The following is a 23,730-nucleotide window of genomic DNA, read 5'->3' as shown; positions in this document are numbered from 1 at the left end:
GAGAATATAGGCAATGAAATTCTTTACACATTTCATTTCTTGCTTTAAATATGGTATGTATTAGGCGAAAATGAGGGTCGAGAAGGTATTCTTGCGCAAAGTGATCGCAGATAAATTCTTGAAAGAGTTTTGTATCAGGTGAGCATTTAAAGTGGTTTACAATCCCTCTGCACTGTCTAACTTTGCGCAAACCCTGTATCAGGAGAACATAATTGCACGAGGTGTTTTTTTTGAAATTCTGCAAATTTTTGCATCAGGGGAACATAAAGGTTGAGGTCATATTTCCGCTTAAACTACGGTAAAGGAAAGGTCGTTGATAAAGAACGCATTACGGGAGAGATAATTTTTGCATAAAGTGGATATTGAATACACTTTTGTATCCTTTAATTTACTAAAACGTTTGCATCAGGAGAATATGAGTTCAGGCCGGAGGAGATAGTTATTTTTCAAAGGATAATTGAAAGCAATTTTGCGCCAACGTTTCATTCAGAAGAATCGTATAGACAAAAATGGTTCTTAGTATCCTCTTCGACTTTAGTACTTTACAACAAGAACAATTTTTGTGTCAGGAGAACATAAATCTGGTAGAAGGTTGTTTTGTAGGAAATGCCAGACAGGAGCTGTATGTATACAGCCTGATGTATTTAATCTGGACTGCTGGAAATTATTTTTGGATTTAACTTAAAGCAAATTCGGTATCAGGAGAGCATAATTGACGGATTTTCATTATTTATTCTTCCGTAATAGAACACTATAAAATAGCAAGAGGTATTCTTGCTGAGAGAGTGAAGTGTTTTTTTACCTAATAGCAGAAGTAAGAAGCATTTCCTCATGTCCGATTGGACTGTTTCGTTTAAAGCAACTTCTGTGTCCGGCAAATATAAGGTGCGAGAGGGGGGGGGGGCATAACCATTCAAATTTGCTCTTGATAAAAAATGTTTCACATAATTACTAGATGACATCTTGAAAAACGTGTTAGTTAATAAAAAAAAATAGGAAGGGATTAATCCGGAGAGCTAGTTGAGGAGAGTGGGTTTTGGGCCACGGGATTGTGCTAAAAGTACAGTTCTTCTATATTGGATGAAGGGCAATCCAAAATATCGTGACCACGTAAATTAGTCTACTGCTAGAAATAGTACAGGCGATTCAAACTCAAACAATTACCAGAAAAGCTACTAGGATTAGTGATTTACTAGATATCCACAAGCAGAACCTTCACTGTTGACGTTGTTATGGGTATCAGACATCTCTCTCCACAAAACTCGATTGGCTGTGCAAAACTGCATCGTGTACAGTGGGGAAAATTGCGAACTGGTCAGATTTATCTGAACACTTCTTCAGCGCTTCGAAAACGCGATCTGAAATATCATGGTAATTATGGAGAAATTCTCAGTGACCTACCAGAGCAGGAGCAGATGTAAACTGAAACATCTAACTGAGTGTACTGACGGATCACGGATCTTAAGGTTTCCACTCCGGAGGGATCGATGTAGGCCACAGCTGGGAAATCCAGTATAATGCTCTTGGTGGAATGCTCTTCGATTTTCATGCTGAATGGGTCCAAACCAGTGAGGCTAAATAGCATTGATTTAAAAGCATCGTTGGACGCGAAGTTTAAGCTTCCACTGTAGTGGAATATTTTAATGCCTTCTACTTCTTCAATCTGCAAGGTCTAGTTTGAAGGTGCGCCCTAAATGGCCAGACGTACCCCCTCGTGGTGCCTGGTGTCCAGGTAGAGGTCGGTACCTGGGACTACCCCCATTAGGCACGCATCCGGTCTTTGTCCCTGAACGAACATGCTGAACAGTGATATTAGAATTCCGGCCAGTAAGCCATAATCAATGCTGAGAATGGTGGTGGCAAAAAATGTGACCAACCAAACCGCTCCGTCCCACTTACTCAACACCCAGTACTTCCTCAGTGAGAGGAACTGGAGCAGCATCGACTTGAGAGCGACCACGATGATGCTTGCCAAGACGCACTAAAATTCAAGTGAATTCACTGGTGTGTCCTGATCGTAACTCACCTTCGGCAGGGTTTCGAAAACCGGTCCGATCCAGAGTAGCACCGCGAGAATGATAACGCACGAAACCACCGACGCGAGCTGAGTTACACCACCAACAGTGTACTGTATCATAGTCCTCGACAGTGAAGCTGTGATCGGCATGCACGAGAAGAACGATCCGCAAAGATTGCTGAAACCCTAAAATTTACTTTGGTGGCTACTGTTCCACAAGATGCTACCAGTGCCAACAGCTCCTGGTTGGCGTCGACATTGTAACGCGCCCTTTGGGCGACGATGAGTGCCAATGACATCGAAATCGTGTACGACACCATTGTGATCACAAACGCCTCCATTGCTATGGAGGGAAGCAAGGCCAACGGAGGAAGATCCGGTTGTGGTAAGCTACAAGTAAAATTACCACTCCATCTCAAAAGAGAGAGAGTATCCGCGACACGCCCTGTTTACCCGTTCAATTGCTTACCTGTTCAGCGGGGTTTCCTACACAGATAAACCAGTAAACAGGGTGTGTACCGAACACGTGCATAGGCGACCCTGTATATACTAAAGCAATTGACCTCACCCAGTCGGAACGTGTCCAATTGTGTTCAGTTCATAGCGCTCCTTCATACCAACCCCGTACGAGACGCCCGTCCCGATGACCACCGCTGCTAGCTCGATGGGAAATGGGATTTTCGTTTTCCTTGCGAGGATTGGCTGAAATCGTTGGGCGTAATTGGTGGAATATTTACGAGAGGCGTTACCTTAAGGATTTCGTTGTTTATAACCAAAACCGTAATAAATAGGGCTGACATTACGACCGCGGCGACGTTGGCACTAGGCAGAGAAATGATGATATCGTAGAGTGTCTGAAACATTAATTAATGCACATAGGGACGTACATTTTACTCCCTCTGGTGGTAGAGGAGGCAAAGAGGAAGTAACGAGAAAGAAGATGACAGACGAAAAACAAAGGGAAAGCAAGAGGGAAAGGGAAGAATACGAAAGAATTAAGAGGAGGGGAAAAGCTTGTCCTTCTTCCTTTATATTCTCCTGATACCACAACCTTTCTCCTGACACAAAATGGAACGTAAAGGGCTAAAATACAAGAGTCCTGAAAGAAAACACTTGCAGGAAATTGCTTTCAGTGACCCTCCTCAACTCTCATATTCTCCTTAAAGGGTAGAAAAATTGGAATCAACTTCAAATTGATATTAAAACCCTTCTAATGCCTTTTTGATGAAACAATCTTTCCCTCACCTGACACCTTGTGGAGGAGCACATCTTTGCACAATATGTTCTCCTAATACAAAGAGGACAGAAAAATCGGAAGGTATTCGAAATTACTCGGAAAAACGAAGATCAATCCACGTATGCTTGCCTGATACAAAATTCTTTGAATAATTTGCCTGCGATCACATTTTAAGCGAGAATACCTCCTAGGCCCTCATGCTCGCCTAATATATATCACGAGTAAATACTTCCAGAAAGTTTCCCTCAACCTGACAATGAGCGGAAATATCTCCTCAACATTCAATGAGGGAAAAATCAACCTCAAATTTTATATTCTCCTGATACATAATTTATTTGGAAGGTGTAACCAATTTTAAATTTTGCATGTTATTAGATTAGTCGCACATTTCATGCATTCCTGATTAAAAATACTTTCAGGAAATAGCTCCTCGCCCTCTCCCGATACAGGAAAAACCTGACCAGTTTTAACTTTTAGAATGATATTCCAATGGCAACCCCTCTGATGCGTTCCTGATAAAGAATACTTTTATTACCTCCCAACACATTGAACCCTCCAAAGGTGCTACGCGTGAAAAAAGTTATAAAAGACCTTTTCGCTTCTGTTGTTCACACTTACAAGAAGTTTGTGACTGGAAAAAAACCTTCCTTGAAACGTATGCTCTCCTGATACTAAGAGTAAACTCAAATATTAGCCGTGGAAGAATCTTCTGTTTCTATTTTTTCAACGGATGACACCCGCAAGAAATTGACTGCTCGTTCTTTATATTCCCCTGACTTGGACTGTGCTCTATAACGCAAAATGGAAGACACCTGATACCTTCCTGACACAGAAATTGCTCAAGTTGCAAAAGAACCAGATCCTCGCTACTGTATTTCATTTCACTCCGAAAACTTGCATCTCATATTTTCCCGATGAAGTATAACTTGACATAAAGAAGTGCTTCTTAATCCTGTTATTATGCCCGAAAATGGCATTCTCAGCAAGAAAACCTCCTGCGACCTTATATTCTCCTGTCACGGAATTTCTACACAAAGGGTACATGAATAAAGATTTCAACTCTGGAGTGATATGAAAATTAGATCTTCTTTTGTCTGTTGCACTGAAAGAAGGAAATTGGCTCCTTGCGGTATAAAACCTCCTCGCACCTTATGTTCTCCTGATTCAGAGGCTGTTCTATGAAACAGATCCAAAAAGAGATTTAAATCGCTAAATTGCAACATAACACAAGAGGAGATGCTGTTCTGATAGAAAGTACTTGGAAAAATGAGATTTTAACGTGAAAACTTATATTCTCCAGATACTAAAATTATAATTTGCAAGATGTCTACATTGTTTTGAGTTAAAGGGCAGAATTTATATTATATACTGCAATGATCACCCGTCTGATGCGTTCCTGATGAAAGGCAATTTTCCTTTATCTGTACTTTAAGCTGAAATATCTCCTGATAAAAACCTTGTGAAGGAACACATTTTTTTTACTGATACCGGGTTTGCGAAAAGTTAGCGAGCGTAAAACGGTTCTAGACTGTTCCAAATTCAACTTGGTATTATTTAAGTGTTTTTTAATCCCGCTGTTATGACTGAAAATGGCATTCTCAGCAACAAAACCTCCTGCTACCTTATATTCACCTGTCACGGAATTTCTACACAAAAGGTACATGAATAAAGACTTAAAATCTGGAGTGATATGAAAATTAGGTCTTGTTGTCTGTTGCACTGAAAGAAGGAAATTGGTTCCTTGCGGAATAAAACCTCCTCGCACCTTATGTTCTCCTGATTCAGAGGGTGTTCTATGAGACAGAGCCAAAAAGGAGTTTAAATCGCTAAATTGCAACATAACACAAGAGGAGATTTTTGCTACTTCTGTCCTGATAGAACGTACTTGGAAAAATGGTTTAAAATTTTAACATGAAACCTTATATTATCCTGATACTAAAGTTATAATTACCAAGATGCCCACGTTGTTTTGAGTTTAAAGGCAGGATTTCTATTGTATACCTACTGGAATGATCACCCGTCTGATGCGTTCCTGATGAGAGGCAATGTGTACTTTAAGCTGAAATATCCCCTCACCTCTCATGTTCTCCTGATAAAAACCTTGTGAAGGAACACATTTCCTTACTGATACCGGGTTTGCGAAAAGTTAGCGAGCGTAAAATGGTTCTAGACTGTTCCAAATTCAACTCCTTGCGGAATAAAACCTCCTCGCACCTTATGGTCTCCTGATTTAGAGAGTGTTCTATGAGACAGACCCAAAAAGAGGTATAAATCGCTAAATTGCAACATAACACAAGATAAGATCTTTGCTACTGCTGTTTTAATAGAAAGTACTTGGAAAAATAAGACGCTAACATGAAACTTTATATTCTCCTGATACTGAAATTACAATTTCCAAGATGCCCGCGTTGTTTTGAGTTACAGGGCACAATTTCTATTATATACTAGAATTATCACCCGCCTGATGCGTTCCTGATGAAAGGCAATTTTCCTTCATCTGTACTTTAAGCTGAAATATCTCCTCAACTCTTATGTTCTCCTGATAAAAACCTTGTAAAGAAACACATTTTTTTTGCTGATACCGGGTTTGCGAAAAGTTAGCGAGCGTAAAACGGTTCTAGACTGTTTCAAATTCAACTTGGTACTACAAAAATCACTCCACGCATGCTTGCCTGATACCAAATGCTTGCAAGAATTTAACTGCGTTCACATTCTGAGCACTAATACCTCATATACTCTCATGTTCTCCTAATACATGAAACGAAATATCTCCTCAACTCTTATATTCCCCTGATACAAGAGATGTTCAAAGTTAAAGGGCAGAAAATATCTCCTCGACCCTCAGACTCTCATGATACCGAACCTGTTCAAAGGGAAAGGGCATGGAGAAGGAATACTTTCAGACTAGACTTCCACAAAAGATGGCAGCGGAAAGCGTCCAAAATTAATTAATTAATGCGCATGAAATGTTTGTCTGGTAATGTCCCTTTGTATTATGTTATTTTTATACATAGGTCTCTCACTTACCAGAACCAATGAAAATATTCCCGTCCTTTTGGGTACGACCAAGCCGAAAAGGTCCTTCAGCTGCGAGATGACCACATAGAAAGCGGCTGCACACGTGAAGGCGTTTACCAAAGTTTCAGAGAGCAGCTTGGTAACGATGCCCAACCGAAATACGTACATCAGCATTTGAAAGGCGGCCACGGTGAAGGTCACGGCGGTCGCCACCTGGACAGGTGTATAACGGACGTCGTCTCCGTTTGGAAGAGTCGCGTTTCCGGCGCTCCCCTTGTGGGAGTACTGTGAGACTACCTTACCGGTCATGAGACAAACCAACGCGAAGGTGCCCATTGACACGTGCCTCGAGGTGCCCAGCAGGACGTAGACCAGCGCCGGGAAAAATGCCATGTAGATGCCGGCGACTGGCGGTAGGTTACCCAAAAGCGCGTAGGCCATTCCCTACGAGCACCAATCAGAAACCGAGTCTTGGCTCGGATAACTCACGTGTGGTATGTGCATAATGGCGACGGTAAGGCCACTGGCGAAATCACCGGGTATGTTCTTCCACCGGTAGCGCGGCAACCACTCCAAAATCGGAACCGTAGACAAAAGACACGATTTCGGATCACAAGACGAGAGCTTCTCCTTCACTGCTCGTCCAACTGAAAGGGTACACTTGGAAGATGACCATTACCAGGGTCACTTACCACCCGACTCTCTGTATTGATACCTTGTAAGGTCATTCAGGTCAACCTGCTGCACTGGACGCTGGACGTGTGCCGTCGTGCCGCTACAAAGCAATAGGGTATTAAACTAGAAACGTTAACGGTGGATACCTTGTCGATTTTTGCGAAAGTAAAGGTGTCTTCTCCGTACAATTTTCCATGGCGACCACGTTGTTTTGTTGGCACCAACTGATAATTTCGAAGTGAGTCAGATGCGCGCTTGTTTAACGATAAACCTGTGGAGTGGACGGGCTCTATCTCTATTTACGAGTGGAATTTGACGAGTGCTGATAAGTTTCTAAACATTTCCATGTTTGAATACCAGTAAGGAAGAAAAGTTGGACGTCGTCTCCGTGGGTCAGTATGAGGTTACGGTCACGGCATTCAGATATCCCTCCGACGACATTTTCGAAACTCCCACCAATCAAAGTGACAGATGAGTACAAACCTACAATCATTAACGCGTACGCGTGGGAAGAGGGGAAAGAGACGGGATCGTCCCCATGAGCCGTCGTGCCCGTGCAGAAAACATGAATACATTCGTAAAATTATTACGTTGTCCACGAAAAAGAGGAAGAATATATCAGACACCCCTAGGTTACTGTGTCATCCCCACGGAGATATTTCACCAGGTCGAAAAACGTCTGCACAGAGCAAAACATTAATACAGTTAGCTCCTCTACGAAAGAAAGGAAGAACATGTGTATCAGTATACCAGTACTAGCCTACGATGCCGCGATTTTACGGTCCCAGTATGGAGGTAATTCTCCAGGTCGAAAAACCTTACTGCCATCTATGGTTTCAGAGGAAAACATTAATCAGTTGCCAAAGTAAGGAAAAACAAGTTTTACAGGGCTTCAGTGGGTCAGTTTACAGAAGCCACCATCGAGATACTTCTCCAGGTCGAAATACTTCAACCATTCACCCTCACAGATGTAAACATTGGTGCAATCATGAGCTCTTCCGTGAAAGAAGAACATACCTCCGTAAGTTACGGTACCGTAAACGGCGGTACCATCGAGATCTTGCTCTAGGTGGAATCGTGGTGGTGTCTCAGCTGAAATAGTCGTAAAATTATGAGTTCCACGGGGAAAGAAAGTAAATACCGGGTTGGGCATAATCTCCGTGAGTCAGAATTAAGGTATGGGGTCGACGTTTAGCGACAAGGTTTTACCCCAGGTCCAAGAGGTTACTTTGTTTATCGTCACGGGCACCAAAAGCCAAAAATCGTCTGCAAAATAAGAGAAACTCAGGTTGGAGATGGTCACCATAGACATGAATTTGGTTACGGTGACCGAGGCCACCGAACAGTTTTCCCCAGGTCTAAAAGTTCCCTTGTTTACCGACACGGGTTCTGAAAGTTTAATTTCATCCGCGTCAACAGGGATTGTCCATAATCGTCACCATGGTCAAGAATTAGGGCACGGTGTCGCATTTAACGGTATCACCAAGTAGATCATTCCCAGGTTCCGAGGCTTCTCCTCGCCTCAGGTTCCAAAAATTTTAAACGCCCGTAATAGCAGGAAAATCAAGTTGGAGATATAGTCACCATGGTAACAGTGACGACGTTTAGCGGGACAGGTAGATCTTCCAGGTTCTAACAGGCGTTCGAAATTAAACTCGTTCGTAAAAGCAAGGAAAAACAGGTTGGACATGGTCACCATGGCCAAAAATTTGGTTACGGTGTCAACGTTTAGAGAAAGAGCCAACTAGTTCTTCCCCCAGGTTCAAACAGGTTTTCTGTTTATCGTCTCAGGTTCAGAAAATTTGAAATGGTTCGGAAAAGCAAAGAGAGACAGTTCAGACGTGGTTACCGTGATCGCGAAGCTTAGCGAAACATCCAACAAGTTCTTCCCCCAGGTTCAAAAAGTTTCCCTGCTCACTGTTTCTGGTTCAGATAATTTAAGCTCGTTTGTGAAAGCAGGAAAAAGAGGTTGGACATGATCACCATGGTCAAAAATTAGGTCACAGAGCCAACCTTTAGCGATACAGGCAACAAGATCTTCCCCCAGGTTCAAAAAGTTTCCCTTCTTATTGTCTCTGGTTCAGATAATTTAAGCTCGTTTGTGAAAGCAGGAAAAAGAGGTTGGACATGATCGCCATGGTCAAAAATTAGGTGACAGTGCCAACCTTTAGCGATACAGGCAACATGATCTTCCCCCAGGTTCAAAAAGTGTCCCTGTTTATTGTATCTGGTTCAGATAATTTAAGCTCGTTTGTGAAAGCAGGGAAAAAGAGGTTGGACATGATTACCATGGTCAAAAATTAGGGGACAGTGCCAACCTTTAGCGATACAGGCAACAAGATCTTCCCCCAGGTTCAAAAAGTGCCCCTGTTTATTGTATCTGGTTCGGATAATTTAAACTCGTTTGTGAAAACAGGGAAAAAGCGGTTGCACATGATCGCCATGGTCAGAAATTAGGTTACAGTGCCAACCTTCAGCGATACAGGCAACAAGATCTTCCTCCAGGTTCAAAAAGTTTCCCTGCTTATTGTCTCTGGTTCAGATAATTTAAACTCGTTTGTGAAAGCAGGGAAAAAGAGGTTGCACATGATCGCCATGGTCAAAAATTAGGTGACAGTGCCAACCTTTAGCGATACAGGCAACATGATCTTCCCCCAGGTTCAAAAAGTTTCTCTGCTTATTGTCTCCGGTTCAGATAATTTAAGCTCGTTTGTGAAAGCAGGAAAAAGAGGTTGGACATGATCACCATGGTCAAAAATTAGGTCACAGAGCCAACCTTTAGCGATACAGGCAACAAGATCTTCCCCCAGGTTCAAAAAGTTTCCCTTCTTATTGTCTCTGGTTCAAATAATTTAAGCTCGTTTGTGAAAGCAGGAAAAAGAGGTTGGACATGATCGCCATGGTCAAAAATTAGGTGACAGTGCCAACCTTTAGCGATACAGGCAACATGATCTTCCCCCAGGTTCAAAAAGTGCCCCTGTTTATTGTATCTGGTTCAGATAATTTAAGCTCGTTTGTGAAAGCAGGGAAAAAGAGGTTGGACATGATTACCATGGTCAAAAATTAGGGGACAGTGCCAACCTTTAGCGATACAGGCAACATGATCTTCCCCCAGGTTCAAAAAGTTTCCCGGCTTACTGTCTCTGGTTCAGATAATTTAAGCTCGTTTGTGAAAGCAGGGAAAAAGAGGCTGGACATGATCACCGTGGTCAAAAATTAGGTGACAGTGTCAACCTTTAGCGATACAGACAACAAGTTCCTCACCCAGGTTTAAAAAATTTCTCTGTTTAGCGTCTCTTAATTCAGAGAATTTGTACTCGGTCGAAAAAGCAGGGAACCATAGGTTTTACATAGTCACTATGGTCAAGATTAAGTTACGGTGTCAAAGTTTAACGAGATCGGCCAACAAGAACTTCCCCCAGATTCAATGTGCCCTCTGTTTATCGCCTCTGGTTCAGAAAATGTAACTCGTTCGTGAAGGAAGGGAAAAACAGTTTAGACATGGTCACCACGCTCAAGAATTAGGTGACGGTGCCGACGTTGGGCTATACAACCAATAAAATCTTCCCCAGGTTCAAAAAGTCTCTCTGGTTACCTTCTTTGCTTCAAAAAATTTACATTCGTTCGAAAACAGGTAACATCAGGTTGGGCCATGAGCAAGAATTTGGTTACGGTGACGACGCTTACCACCAAAGACCAAAGTGGTCTTCCGTCAGGTTTAAAAAGTTCCTCTGTTTATCACCGCCATCACCACCATTGTCAAGAATGATGTTTTGCGGTACCACTTACCAGATCATCCCCAGGTTCAAATTTTACCCTGTTTATCATCACTGGTTCCAACAATTTCAGCTCATTCGCGAAGGGCTGTCAAAAACAGGTTAGACATTGTCCACTTAAGCCAGAATGAAACGAAATGACTGTCGTGCCACAGGAGAGATCATCTTCCAGGTTCAAAAAAACCCTGTGAACCTATGAAACCTTTCCCCAGGTCCGAAAACGTTTCCCTTTTATTGTTACAGATGAATACATTCCTCGCCGGCAAAGGAAAGTAGGAACAAGCTGGTCACGGCGTCAGAGGGTCAGGATTACCTTATGGGGACACCTTTTCGTGGCACCACCATATTCTCCCCAGGTCCAAAAACTTTTCCTCCTCTAAATCAGAGAACAGATTCGGCATAGTCCGCATGCATACGCTATGAAATTATGAGGGAAATGTTGGAGATCGTCTCCACAGGACAATAACTCCTGATTAGGTGTAGCACAGCCACCGTTTACCAGAAAATGATTGTACACATCGCCTTTAACAGTAAAAATAAACAATTTATTAACAAACATCAATGAAAAATGTTCTAACAGGTTTGCATAATTTACACAAAATAAATAATATCATTTATTCTTTGGCTAAGGCAACGTCACGTGTTACAGCCGTCTTTCTGCTTCGAACACGATTGGCTAAACAGCACGGCGTCGTGTATTGTCGGAAATATCACGAATCGACAACTCTTCCCGTCGTAACTGTCGCACTTCTTTAACGTTTCAAAGACGCTTTCTGCAGTACGAAGGTTATTAGACGTTCGTAAGTGAACACGAGCTTACCCGAACACGAGCAGATATACATCGCGACGTCAATCTGTCGGTATTGTTCGATGAGTGATCGCAAAGTTTCGACGCCCGACGGATCGATGTATGTCAAAGCGGCGAAGTCGAGTATAATGCATCTGGTCAGTAGCTCCTCGCCCTCTGACCTGGTAAGGGAGTCCTGGGTGAGCTCCAGGTCTTTCTTTTTCGCCGTGAGTAACTTCATGGGATCGAAGCCGGTCCGCTTGAACAGCATCGACTTGAACGCGCCATTGGAGGCGAAGTTTAAGCTGCCGCTGTAATGGAAAATCTTAATTCCGCTCATCTCCTGAATCTGAAAGTGACAAAGTAGAGAGCGTGCTTGAAGTTCCCAAGGCGTACCCCCTTGTAGTGCTTGACGTCCAGGTAGAGATCGGTGTTCGGCACTACCCCCAGCAGGCACGAGTACGGTTTCTGTGCCTGGATGAAGATGCTGAAGAGCGATATGAGAATCCCAGCCAGTAAGCCGTAGTCAATACTGATAATGGTGGTGGTGAAAAATGTTACTATCCAAACCGTCGCGTCCCACTTACTCAACGCCCAGTACTTCTTCAGCGAGACGAACTGGATTAGCATCGACTTGAGTGCGACCACGATAATGCTCGCCAAAACGCACTGAAACGGTTGCAAAATCAGCTGGAAGACTTCTCAAGGACGAACTCACCCTGGGCAGGCTTTCGAAGACCGGGCCAATCCAGAGCAACACGGCGAGGATGATCACGCACGACACCACCGAGGCCAGCTGCGTTACACCTCCAACCGTCTGCTGGATCATGGTCCGCGAAAGTGAGGCGGTAATTGGCATGCACGAGAAGAACGAGCCGAAGAAATTGCTGAAACTCTACAAGCTTCCTCAGTATCGCGCATCGCGAACTTTAAACTCTTACGAGCGCCAGCAGCTCCTGGTTGGCATCAACTTCGTAACGCGCCTTCTGGGCGACGATCAGCGCCATCGACATCGTGATGGTATACGAGACCATCGTTATAATAAACGCCTCCATGGCTATCGTTGGCACCAAAGAAATCGATGGAAGGTCCGGAAGCGGTAGCCTGCAAACGAACTGGTTACTCCAAACATGGACCGTGAGTGATCGGCACTTACCCCGTTGGCACATTTCCAACGACGTTTAGTCCGTAGTTCTCCTTCATGTGAAACCCGTAGGAGAGGCCGGTGCCGATGACGACGGCAGCTAATTCAATCGGGAACGGAATCTTCGTCTTTTTCGCGAGCAGTGGCTAAAATGACTCGTGGCTAGTCGCTCGATGCAAACTGGGCGGAGACTTACCTTCAGGATTTCGTTGTTGATGACCATGACGGTGATAAAAACGCACGATATAACAATGGCGGCCACTTTTGCATCGGGGAGTGAACGGGCAACATCATAAATTGTCTAAAAAAAGAAGCAAATTCGTTTCAAAGGTACTACGCTTGGAGGAGGGGGGGGGGGCTACTTAATTCAAAACGTTCTAGAGATTTACAATTTGTAAATGACACTTCTGTTTGAATCAGCGGCAACACCGCAGTTCTAAAATGTTACTCCGAGCTTTTGGAGTTTCTAAATTTTTGAGGCACTCAATTTCAGCCGTCCCAAAATGTATAAAAATTGAGGACCCGAACTTCTAAAGCTTTTGGAATTCTCTAATTTCTTCATTTTTAAAATAAAATTTAATTCATATTAACACTAAGAGTTTATTCCTGAATTTTGAAACTTCAATTAAAAATAGAAATTACGGCACTGCCTTTGGTCAGCTTTGGATTGCGATTATACAAGTTTTATTTTTGTTGAATTTCGTAATCGCTAGAAAATACCTCCGTAAATAAAAAATATCAAGAATTAATTTCAAAATTCGAAAATCGAATTCCGCAATTCTGGAAATTCGGTATAATGGACTACAATTATGGAACACATTTCCTGAATTTCGAAATCTTAGAAATATGAAAATCACCGTAAAATAAAAAATTAAGAAATTTCAATATTCCAAAAGAGAATTCCAGAATTCCCGAAATTGTTCTCGGGAAAGATTCAAATTATAGCTTTCCCTTTGTCCAGAATTTGAAACTTATTCTAATTGTGAGTGAATTATGCGATTGTAGACCCCGAAATTGTCCGCCAACATAAAAATTCCAGAAATTTCAATATTTCAAAAGAGAATTCCAGAATTTCCGAAATTTTTCTCGGGAAAGATTCAAATTATAACTTTCCTTTTGTCCAGATTTTGAAACTTGTTCTAATTGTGAGTGAATTCCGCGATCGTAGACCCCGAAATTCTCCGCCAACTTAAAAATTCAAGATATTTAAATATTCCAAAAGCAAATTCCAGAATTCCACAAATTTGTCGAACGAATTTCCGTTTTGCCAGCAATGCAATATTGGACAATAACGCGCTGTAATTTTTTATGAATTGCGCGGTCTTAGAAACCGAAAATCTCCGCAGACATGATGAAGATGAAAAAATTTTCAAAAATTTGAAAACAGAAAAGTTTAAAATTATTACCGTCTGTGCATCCATGAGTAGTAATTGTGAAATACATTAAATTCTGCTAAGGGGGTTTTCCATGGCTCCCAGATCCCCCCCTTCGCCCCCTTGATACGTTCTGGTATGTTAGTGTATTCCACAGGAAAGAGGGATACGTGTGCTCTTCTCTAAAAACTAATACTATTATGAGAGTCTGAGCCATCTTAGCATATTCCACAGGAAAGAGGGATTCGTCTGTCTGAACTCACCAAAACACTACCTTAAAACCAAGAAAATGAAAAGTGAAATCACTAATAATTAGGTGCTGATTAGGTGCTAATTAAGTGCTCTGTTTTCAAATTCTGTGCTCCTACTTTTTTTAATTTTTACTTTCTGGGAAGTAATAATGATATGTATATCAGTAACACTTGACGACATGTCTTTGTAACCACATAGCAGAAGTAAAACTAAACAAAAAGAAGCGGAGCACAGAATTTGACAACAGGGCACTTAATTAGCACCTAATCAGCACCTAATTATTAGTTAAGTCACTTTCCAATTTATTTGTTTTTAAGGTAGCGCTTTGTTGAGTTTCCCGAACCTGCAGAATGTCATAATTTAAAGAAAAAAGGAGCATTTAATTTGGGAATAAGGCACTTAATTAGCACATAATTCGCACTTTACTGTTAGTTAGTTCACTATTCTTTAAGGTAGTGATCTGCTGAGTTCATATGAACTTGAAAGAACATATCATAATTTTAAAAAAGGAGTATTTAATTCGGGAATAGGGCACTTAATTAGCACCTAATTAGCACCTAATTATGAAATACGTTTGATTGTGTTCTTCTGACCTTGCTCCCAGGTTCATGGACATGGTTCATATGAATTCACCAAAGCACTACATTAAAAAATCAAGAAAATGAAGAGTGAACTAACTAATAATTAGGTGCTAACTAAATGCCCTATTCTCGATTTAAATGCTCCTTTATTTAAATTACATGTTCTGCGAGGTTCATATGCACTCAGCACAGCCCTACCTTATAAATCAAAAAAATGGAAAGTGAAATAACTAATAATTAGGTGCTGATTAGGTGCTAATTAAGTGCCCTATTTTCAAATTCTGCGCTCCTACTTTTTTTTTAATTTTACTTTCTGGGAAGTAATAATGATATGTATATTGTATTATCACTAACACTCCACGACATGTTTTTGTAAACACATAGAACTAAAACTAAACAAAAAAAGTCGAAGCACAGAATTTGAATACAGGACACTTAATTAGCACCTAATCAGCACCTAATTATTAGTTAGGTCACTTTCCATTTTATTTGTTTTTTAAGGTAGCGCTTTGTTGAGTTCATATGAACCTGGCAGAATGTCATAATTTAGAAATAAGACGAATTTAATTTGGGAATAAGGCACTTAAATAGCACATAATTAGCACCTAACTGTTAGTTAGTTCACTTTTCGCTTTCCTTGTTTTTTAAGGTTCATATGAACTTGAAAGAACATGTCATAAATTAAAAAAAGGAGCATTTAATTCGGGAATAGGGCACTTAATTAACACCTAATTAGCACCTAATTATGCAATACGTTTGATTGTGTTCTTCTGACCTTGCTCTTAGGTTCATGGACATGGTTAATATTATGAACTCACCAGGGCACTACCTTAGAAAACCAATTAAATGAAAACTGAACTAACTAATAATTAGGTCCTAATTAGGTGGTAATTAAGTGCCCTATTCACGCATTAAATGCTCCCTTTTTTTAAATTACGACATGTTCTGCGAGGTTCATATGAAATCAGCACAGCCCTACCTTACAAAATCAAGAAAATAAAACGTGAAATAACTAATAATTAGGTGCTGATTAGGTGCTAATTTAAGTGCCCTGTTTTCAAATTCTGTGCTCCTACTTTTTTTTATTTTTACTTCCTGGGAAGTAATAATGATATGTATTTCACTAACACTTGACGACATGTTTTTGCAAACACATAGCAGAAGTAAAACTAAACAAAAAAAGGCAGAGCACAGAGTTTAAAAACAGGGCACCTAATCCGCTCCTAATTATTAGTTAGGTCACCTTCCATTTTATTGGATTTTTAAGGTAACGCTTTGTTGGGTTCATATTTTATTTTGCCTTTATTTTTAAGTGGGCGGGGTTTCAGCCGAGGCTGCTCTACCAACCCAACCCCCTATACATTTACAAATATCCATGCCCGAACCCGGATTCGAACCAGGGACCCTGTACCGCAGTCGAGCTTCCACTGAACTGCGCTACACGGGCCGAACCTGGCAAAATATGTCATAATATAAAAAAAGGAGCATTTAATTTGGGAATAAGACACTTAATTAGCACCATAATTGGCACCTAATTATTAGTTAGTTCGCTTTTCTTTGTTTTTTAAGGTAGTGATCTGCTGAGTTCATATAAACTTAAAAGAACATATCATAATTTAAAAAAGGAGCATTTAATTCGGGAATAGGGCACTTAATTAGCACCTAATTATGCAATACGTTTGATTGTGTTCTGCTGACCTTGCTCTGTTAGAAATAAAGAACACTTACGCAAGGAAAAGGTAGTACATACCAAAAAATCGTATGTAGCTCTCTGGATGTCATAGTCCCTATGCGACTAAAGCCTCCGCAAACTCAAAAATTTGCTGTGGCTAGCACAGATACCACCCTGACGATGCAATAGTTTAGCCATAATATGGAAAGACTTCAAAAATTAATAGTTTTTTTTGTTAATTTGACACACACGTGCGACTCTGCCCCTGACTAAGAATATGTGTACCAAATTTGGTTCCAAACGGTTTAGCCGTTTGGCTGGAAGTGAGAGTACAGACGAACCGACGAACCGACATTGTAGAGATTTTATTTGTTTCGAATTCCTGGTGCTTGAAAACGAGTATTTCCGTCAAAATTGGGGGGGGGGTCATGTTTTTTTTAGCCAAATTACATTTACAAAAATTAAAAATTCGAATGCGACCAATAATATAGCAATTCTTCAGCAAACGTCCATCATGGGCACAGATATATGAAAGACCATTCATCCTGATTTTTATTTAGATTCCCAAAATATCTCACAAAACCGACAATTGTAACAAGTGTGAAAATGATCTTTGAATTCCTTATTAAAGTCAATAAATTAGGATCCGCCTTCTGTCATGGACGGGCAAAATTACAAAAGGCATCCAGTTCAATTTTTTTTTTAAATTTCGCAACCGTGGAAAAATCGGCAAACTAAGAAATGAAGCAATTTACAAATTCAAAATTCGAATTTCGGAATTCTAGCAATTCTTACAACAAAGTCCAAAAGTCGGTAGTTAAGAAATGCATTCTGTTCTAATCTCAAAAAACTCAAAAATGAAGAAATTTACAAATTCGAAAATCAAATTCTGGAATCCCATCAACTCTTTTAGAAGTCAAAACTTATGGATCTCTTCTTTGAATTTCTCAATCGTGAAAAATAAGAATCTCGCAAACCCAAAAATAAAGAAATTTCCAAATTCGTAAATCGAATTCCGGAATTCTAGAGTTTCTTATATTCAATTATGCATGAGTTCCTAAAGCGTTTATTTTCCAATTTAGCAATCGAAGATTAAAAATGAGGAAAAGACGAATAGAAAATTCATCAGGTTCTAACTTTGTAAATGTAAAGAGGAGGAATTACGGCATCTTCCATTCGACTGGGGAAAAAAATCATAGAGGCTCTAAATATAGTTGTTTATGTGTTGGGAGATATCTCAATCGGGTATCTAATTATTTGTAACATTCATGTGACTGCTACTTGACGTCACATCATCATGTGCTTGGTCACAAGTAATCCATTCTTTTGAAATCTGAAAGGGTCATTCACACCTGTACCGCCCAGGGCCGGATTTGCGTACAAGCAGAGCAAGCACGTGCTCGTGGGCCCCCGACCTAAGGGGATCCAGCGTAGAGTGATTTAGTGACTTTTGTAAACTTCCGTATAGAGTTAGGGGCCCCATCACTACCTCGTACCAAGTAAGAGAAAAAAGCGGATTAATTCGTTTTATCAGTCGATCGAATTAGTAGTACACAAATCAATAAATTGACGCAAATGACCTTTGCCACGCGGAATTTTACTTACGAAAACTAAGGCGAATATTCCCTTGCGTTTCGGCAAGACGAGACCGAAGAGGTCCTTCAGCTGCGAGGTGGCGACGTGGAAGGCGGAGGCGCACGTGAATGCGTTCACCAAAGTTTCGGACAGCAACGTGGTGACGATTCCTAATCTAAATATGTACATCAACATCTGAAATTAAAGACCTGAATTTAGGGCGTGGAGTCTTCGGGGTTCACCTGAAATGCTGCCACGGTGAAGGTTACAGTGGTTGCGACCTGCATTGGAGTGTAATAAAAGTCTTCGTTGAAGTCCGTCGCATTGGCGCTGGTGCCATCGTTGGAGTATTCCGAGACTACCTTTCCAGTCATTAGGCAGACCACAGCGAACGTACCCATTGAGACATGCCTGGAGGTGCCGAACAGGACGTAGACCAAGACCGGAAAGAACGCCATGTATAGACCGGTGATTGGTGGCAGGTTGCCCAAGAGAGCGTAGGCCATCCCCTGAAAAGGGCGAATCAGTCCAGGTTCGTCCTCTTGGAGCACTCACCTGTGGTATATGCATGATCGCTATGGTAAGTCCACTCGCCAAATCTCCCGCGATGTTCTTCCGCCAATTGTAGCGAGGCAACCATTTCAAAATCGGAACAGTATTGAAAATGCACGATTTCGCCTTGCACGAGGCGAACTTCTTCTGCACCGTCCTTCTAACTACAAAAATCAACCTAAACCGGCGACCAAAGCCCGAAATCACTTACGATCCGGCGTTCTGTACTGATAGGTGGTCACCTCGTTGAGCTCTTCCGTCTGGTACACAGGGCGCTGAACGTGTAAGGCTGCTTGGGTCACGAACCTCTCATCTTCCATACCACTGCAACCAAAACCAAAATGTTAAAAATCGCCGAATTTCCGAAACCGAAGACAACCTCATCAGGTAAGTGGTCGTTCGTAAAAGTAAAGGCTCTTTTTCCGTACCCATCCTGTGCGGTGCGAGGTTAGACTAATACCGCATCTGTCTACAATGTGACATGACGAGTTCCTCATCGATTAGCGCCGAGCGATTAGGTTCACTAATAGCCACTGATAAGCCGGTTAGTCATCTGTTTATTTTGGAATGCGGAATTTGGGTCAAATGATAGCGAGGTGGTCGCAAACGTATCTACGTACCTTTATCTTTGACACGCAAACGCCGTGACCTGACAGGTGTCAATGTCAACCGGTGTTGGGAGTAAACGCATATTCTCTCCCAAAAAGTATTTCGCCTGAGGGTTTGAAAGCACGTGTTAGAATCAAGAATGGATTTCGAGGCATGGTAAGCAGTATATCTTTTTCATTACAAGCATTATTAGTGTTCACGGTATATTTTGTTGAAAGATCCTCGTATCTTTTGAATAGGTCGCTCAATATATTGTTGGAATAATTAGTGGTTAAATTAGCCTCTAACTCCGTAGGAGGATATAATTGCGTTTTTTTTTCTTTTTTATTGTAAGTACCGCCATTTGCATTTTCCATAATTGAAGTGTATCGTTTCTTTAAGTCTCGGCTGATATTTGTCATATTGCAATTTCCATCGACGATTCATGTCTAATTAGCCGTCTTTTTTAAGCGGTAGGTACGCCGAAGAGGCACTTAATTAGCGCCTAATTATAGTTAGTTCACTTTTCATTTTCTTGGTTTTTTGAGGTAGTGCTCTGCTGAGCTCATATTATGAACCTGGCAGAACATGTAGTAATTTAAAAAAAAGGAGCATTTAATTCGGGAATAGGGTTGTTAATTAGCACCTAATTAGCACCTAATTATGCAATATGTTTGATTGTGTTCTGCTGACCTTGCTCTGCTAGGTTAATGGACATCTTTGTTTGCCATTGCGACTCTTTCAGGTTAGTGAGCCTCCAAAATGACCGGATTTTTGGCACTTTAAGAGATATATTGCTGCAGACCCCTTTAAAATTCAAACGGATGCAGAGGAAGCAGGAGATGCGTCTAAAAGTTTCTGCATTTGGATTAATGAAGCAATGGGCGCGACTAAAGGATTTTAAGCCTCAGAAGTTCGCGAGACTTCAATTTTTTGGCACTTTAAAAGAACAAAATTGAAGATTTGCTGTTGTAGACTTTTTTTAAATTGCAACGAATACAGTGGAAGTCGAAGATGTGCCTACAAGCTTCTCCAATTGGATGAATGGGGCAGTAGGGGCAAAGAAAGGATTTTTGTTGACATTTCAAGGCTCTCAGTTTAACGAGACTCCAAGATAACTTCAATTTTGGCACTTTAAGAGAAGAAAATTGAAGATGTACTCTCAAAGAAAGAAAGATTCATGTTTTCATGATTGTATTGGGTAGGGTTATTTGATTTTTTATTTACTGGGGAGCAGTTCATATCTCCCAGACCCCCGCTATTACGTTCTCGCACAAGAAAGGACACCAAGGAAGGAATATTCGATGGGTTTTTTTAAGTATGTGGAAAGGGTTCAGGGCATATTTCGGGGAAAAAACACAACACCAGGGGATCAAAGGGATATAGAACCCCCCTCCCTCCCGCCTCTCAGTATTTTACGAAATATCCTTGCGTAGGATTTCATGATTGCAGGGACAGGGTCATATGACTTTGTTTCACTGCAGGGTTTTCCATACTCCCCAGACCCCCAGGTATTACGTTCCTCTTAAAAACGGAAGCCAAGAAAGGAAGACTTTATGGTCTTTATTATACTACCCCCTTAGATTATTATAGCTTAGCGTATTTCGAAAGAAAACGTCATACCGGGGGGTATGGCGGGTGAGGAATACCTTCTAGTATTCTACGAGATCTTCGCGCGTATAATTTCATGATTGTAGGGAAAGAGTCATATGATTTTGTTTCACTGTGGGGTGTTCCATACACCCCAGACCCCCAGTATTACGTTGCCACCGAAAACGGAAGCCAAGAGAGGAAGACTTGAAGGTCTACCGTGGGTCTGGGTGGTACGGAATACATTCCCACCTAAAAACGGAGGCCAGGAGAGGAAGATTTGTTGGTCTTTATTATATTACCACCTTAGATTATTATGGCTTAGCGTATTTTGGAAGAAAACGTAATATCGGGGGGTCTGGGGAGTATGGAATACCTCCCTGTATGCCACGAGATCTTCATGCGTATGATTTCATGATTACAGGGAAAGTGTCATATGATTTTGTTTCACTGTGGGGTATTCCATACTCCCCAGACCCCACCCCCAGTATTACGTTCACACCTAAAAACGGAAGCCAAGAAAGGAAGACTTGATGGTGTTCATTCAATTATTCCACTAGGCTTAGGGATTAGCGTATTTCGGAAGAAAACGTAATACCGGAGGAGGGGGGGGGGTGGATACCTCCTAGTACTCTACGAGATCTTCGCGCGTATCATTTCAGGATTATAATAGGAAGTGGGTCATATGATTTCGTTTCACTGTGAGGTATTCCATACTCCCCAGACCCCCAGGTATTACGTTCCCATCTAAAAACGGAAGCCAAGAGAGGAAGACTTGATGGTCTATATTATATAACCCCCTTAGATTATTATGGCGTATTTCGGAAGAAAACGTAATACCGGGGGGGGGGGGGGAGCCTGTGGGGTATGGAAAACCCCCCAGTATTCTAGATCTCTACGAGATCTTCGTATTTATCATTTTTCATGAATGTAGAGAAAAGAGTATTCCATGCCCCCAGACCCCCCGGTATTACATTCCCACCCACAAAAGAAATCCAAGAAAAAAAGACTCGATAGTCTTTGTGTAAATGTTCCCGATAGACTTAGGGCGTAGCGTATTTTGGAAGAAAGCGCGTGGTTTGGGAAGTATGCCCCCCCCCCCCCCAAGTATTCCACGAGACCTTTGTGCGGATGATTTCATGATTCTAGGGAAAGGGTCATCTGCTTTTGTTTCACTGTGGGGTGTTCCATGCACCCCGGTATTACGGTCTCACCCAAAAACGGAAAGCAACGGTCTTTTTTAAAGTATCATGATATTCTTCAGGGCTTAGCCTATTTCGGAAATAAATCGTAACACCGGGGAGTTTGGGGGGCATGGAATAACCCATCCCCCTCCAGTTTATCACAAGATTTTCAAGTGTATGGTTTCATGATTGTAGGAGGAGGGGTCATCTGATTTTCGTTTCAAATGAAGATTTGCTGCTGCAGATTTTTTTAAACTTGAAGCTGGCGCAGTGGGATCCTGAGAAACGTCTACAAGTTTCTCCACTTTGGCGAATGAAGCGATGGTGGGCGCAAAGAAGGGATTTTTGTTGCCATTTTAAACCCCTCAAGTTGGAGAGACTCCAAAAGTGGTCTCCATTTTGAGACTTTAAAAGAAAGGAATTGAAGAATTGCTGCTGTAGACGCTTCCCAATTAGCAGCAGATGTAGTGGAACCAGGAGTCCGTCTCCAAGTAATGAATCTTATAGCCATTTTTAGCCTTTCAAGAATCGACACCCAAATTATGAATTCAAAGTTTCCATTTCCATTTTAGCGCCTTTTTGTCTTCGTCCGCACCTGATGCAGTAAAGTTTCCTGTCCTCCGTTTCCAGATCCGTGCTGTTAGTTTCATGTGTCAAACTCATCTTCTTGTTTCCTGTTCGTACATTTTACCGTCCAGTTTTACGTGTATCTCCGTTGCCTATTTCCAGTTTTGCTATTAAGTGTACAGTTTCCCTTTGTTCTGTTCACGATCTATCGTCTCATACTGCCAACATCCAACTTTCAATTTTTCGTTGTTGTTTTCCTGCTCCTGTTCTCCGCTGGTTTCTCTTCAGTTTCATGTTTCCTGTTTTCTGTTCCTAGATTTCCATTCCAGTTTTTCTGTTCCCGGTTCTCCGGTTCGGTTGCCAGCTTTTTATTTCTACGCTACTCCCCAGATACCTCTCCACAATATCAAGTTCATTAATCATTTTTTATTGTTTTCCTCCTCAAATGTCTAACTTCTTGTTTGCTGTTTCAAAAATCCTCTAACTTCCCTTAGTGTCCGGTTTCCAGATTTGTTTTCCATTTCGCATTCTTCCTTTTTCGTTTCCATTTCATTTATTCTAGATCCCTACTTCGGTTTCCTTCTTCTTTTCCAGATTCCCGTTTCTATTTCCAGGTTCATGTTTCCCGTTTTCTGTACTAACTTTTTTGTTTCCTGTAGTTTCCTGTTCGCCATTTACCGACCACTGTTTCCATCTTTCAGATTTCGATTCCCAGTGTTGTTTCCAGCTTCCTGTTTCCAGGTTGAAATTTCCTATCCCCAGAAACCTCTCCACAAGCTTCCAGTTCCAGCAATTTGCAGTTAATTCTAGGGAAACCGAAGATACGTCTACAATCTTCAAAAATTAGAAAACGATTTGGTCAGGAACACAAACTGTGGGAACGTTTTGCGCTTTTGTGATCTTGGCAGGGAATGTAATTTAGACCTCTGGATGCATTAATTCTTTAAACAGTCACTTTATGAGGAGAAGATGATAGGTTCGAGGTTACTTTTCACGTCCCTTCCCTGTAATCCTGATACAACCTTCCGTGCTTTTTTTTGTAATTTTTGCGCTTCTGTAAAGAAGAAACGGGGTAAAAATGGGAGGGGGGGTTTTTGGAAATAAAACAACCCTTTTTGATTACCTGTGATCCGGATATAATA

At 41.4% G+C, this 23,730-nt stretch overlaps 2 protein-coding genes across 2 annotated transcripts; both read right to left on the bottom strand.

The window, feature by feature from the left end:
* Nucleotides 1-1,105: 1,105 nt before the first annotated feature.
* On the bottom strand, nt 1,106-7,240 carry LOC116162052 (prestin-like). Its single transcript, XM_031475575.1, has 11 exons — nt 7,094-7,240; nt 6,965-7,047; nt 6,762-6,919; nt 6,282-6,716; nt 2,767-2,871; nt 2,586-2,719; nt 2,245-2,407; nt 2,027-2,203; nt 1,709-1,981; nt 1,402-1,663; nt 1,106-1,358 (listed from the first exon to the last, which is right to left on the bottom strand). Exons 1-11 carry the CDS (start codon nt 7,141-7,143, stop codon nt 1,240-1,242), a joined length of 1,959 nt encoding a protein of 652 aa, XP_031331435.1. The 5' UTR covers nt 7,144-7,240; the 3' UTR covers nt 1,106-1,239.
* A 4,006-nt stretch (nt 7,241-11,246) lies between these two features.
* Nucleotides 11,247-19,194, bottom strand: LOC116161341 (solute carrier family 26 member 6-like). The gene is made up of 12 exons (XM_031474667.1): nt 19,039-19,194; nt 18,871-18,983; nt 18,663-18,823; nt 18,350-18,616; nt 18,138-18,302; nt 12,851-12,955; nt 12,667-12,800; nt 12,452-12,614; nt 12,229-12,405; nt 11,907-12,179; nt 11,544-11,859; nt 11,247-11,496 (listed from the first exon to the last, which is right to left on the bottom strand). Exons 1-12 carry the CDS (start codon nt 19,089-19,091, stop codon nt 11,360-11,362), a joined length of 2,064 nt encoding a protein of 687 aa, XP_031330527.1. The 5' UTR covers nt 19,092-19,194; the 3' UTR covers nt 11,247-11,359.
* Between the last annotated feature and the right edge of the window lie 4,536 nt (nt 19,195-23,730).

The sequence above is a fragment of the Photinus pyralis genome, unplaced genomic scaffold, assembly GCF_008802855.1.
Source record: "Photinus pyralis isolate 1611_PpyrPB1 unplaced genomic scaffold, Ppyr1.3 Ppyr1.4_LG10, whole genome shotgun sequence".
In the NCBI taxonomy this organism is placed as follows: domain Eukaryota; kingdom Metazoa; phylum Arthropoda; class Insecta; order Coleoptera; family Lampyridae; genus Photinus; species Photinus pyralis.
This window is presented reverse-complemented; position numbering and strand designations above follow the sequence as displayed.

Coding starts and splice junctions, on each gene's coding strand:
- LOC116161341 (XM_031474667.1), bottom strand. CDS start 19,091: ATGGGTACGGAAAAAGAGCCTTTACTTTTACGAACGACCACTTACCTG. Junction 12,615..12,666: donor GTTGGAAATGTGCCAACGGG/GTAAGTGCCGAT, acceptor GTTCGTTTGCAG/GCTACCGCTTCCGGACCTTC. Junction 12,180..12,228: donor TCTTCGAAAGCCTGCCCAGG/GTGAGTTCGTCC, acceptor CAACCGTTTCAG/TGCGTTTTGGCGAGCATTAT.
- LOC116162052 (XM_031475575.1), bottom strand. CDS start 7,143: ATGGAAAATTGTACGGAGAAGACACCTTTACTTTCGCAAAAATCGACA. Junction 7,048..7,093: donor CTTTCGCAAAAATCGACAAG/GTATCCACCGTT, acceptor ATTGCTTTGTAG/CGGCACGACGGCACACGTCC. Junction 1,982..2,026: donor TTTTCGAAACCCTGCCGAAG/GTGAGTTACGAT, acceptor CTTGAATTTTAG/TGCGTCTTGGCAAGCATCAT.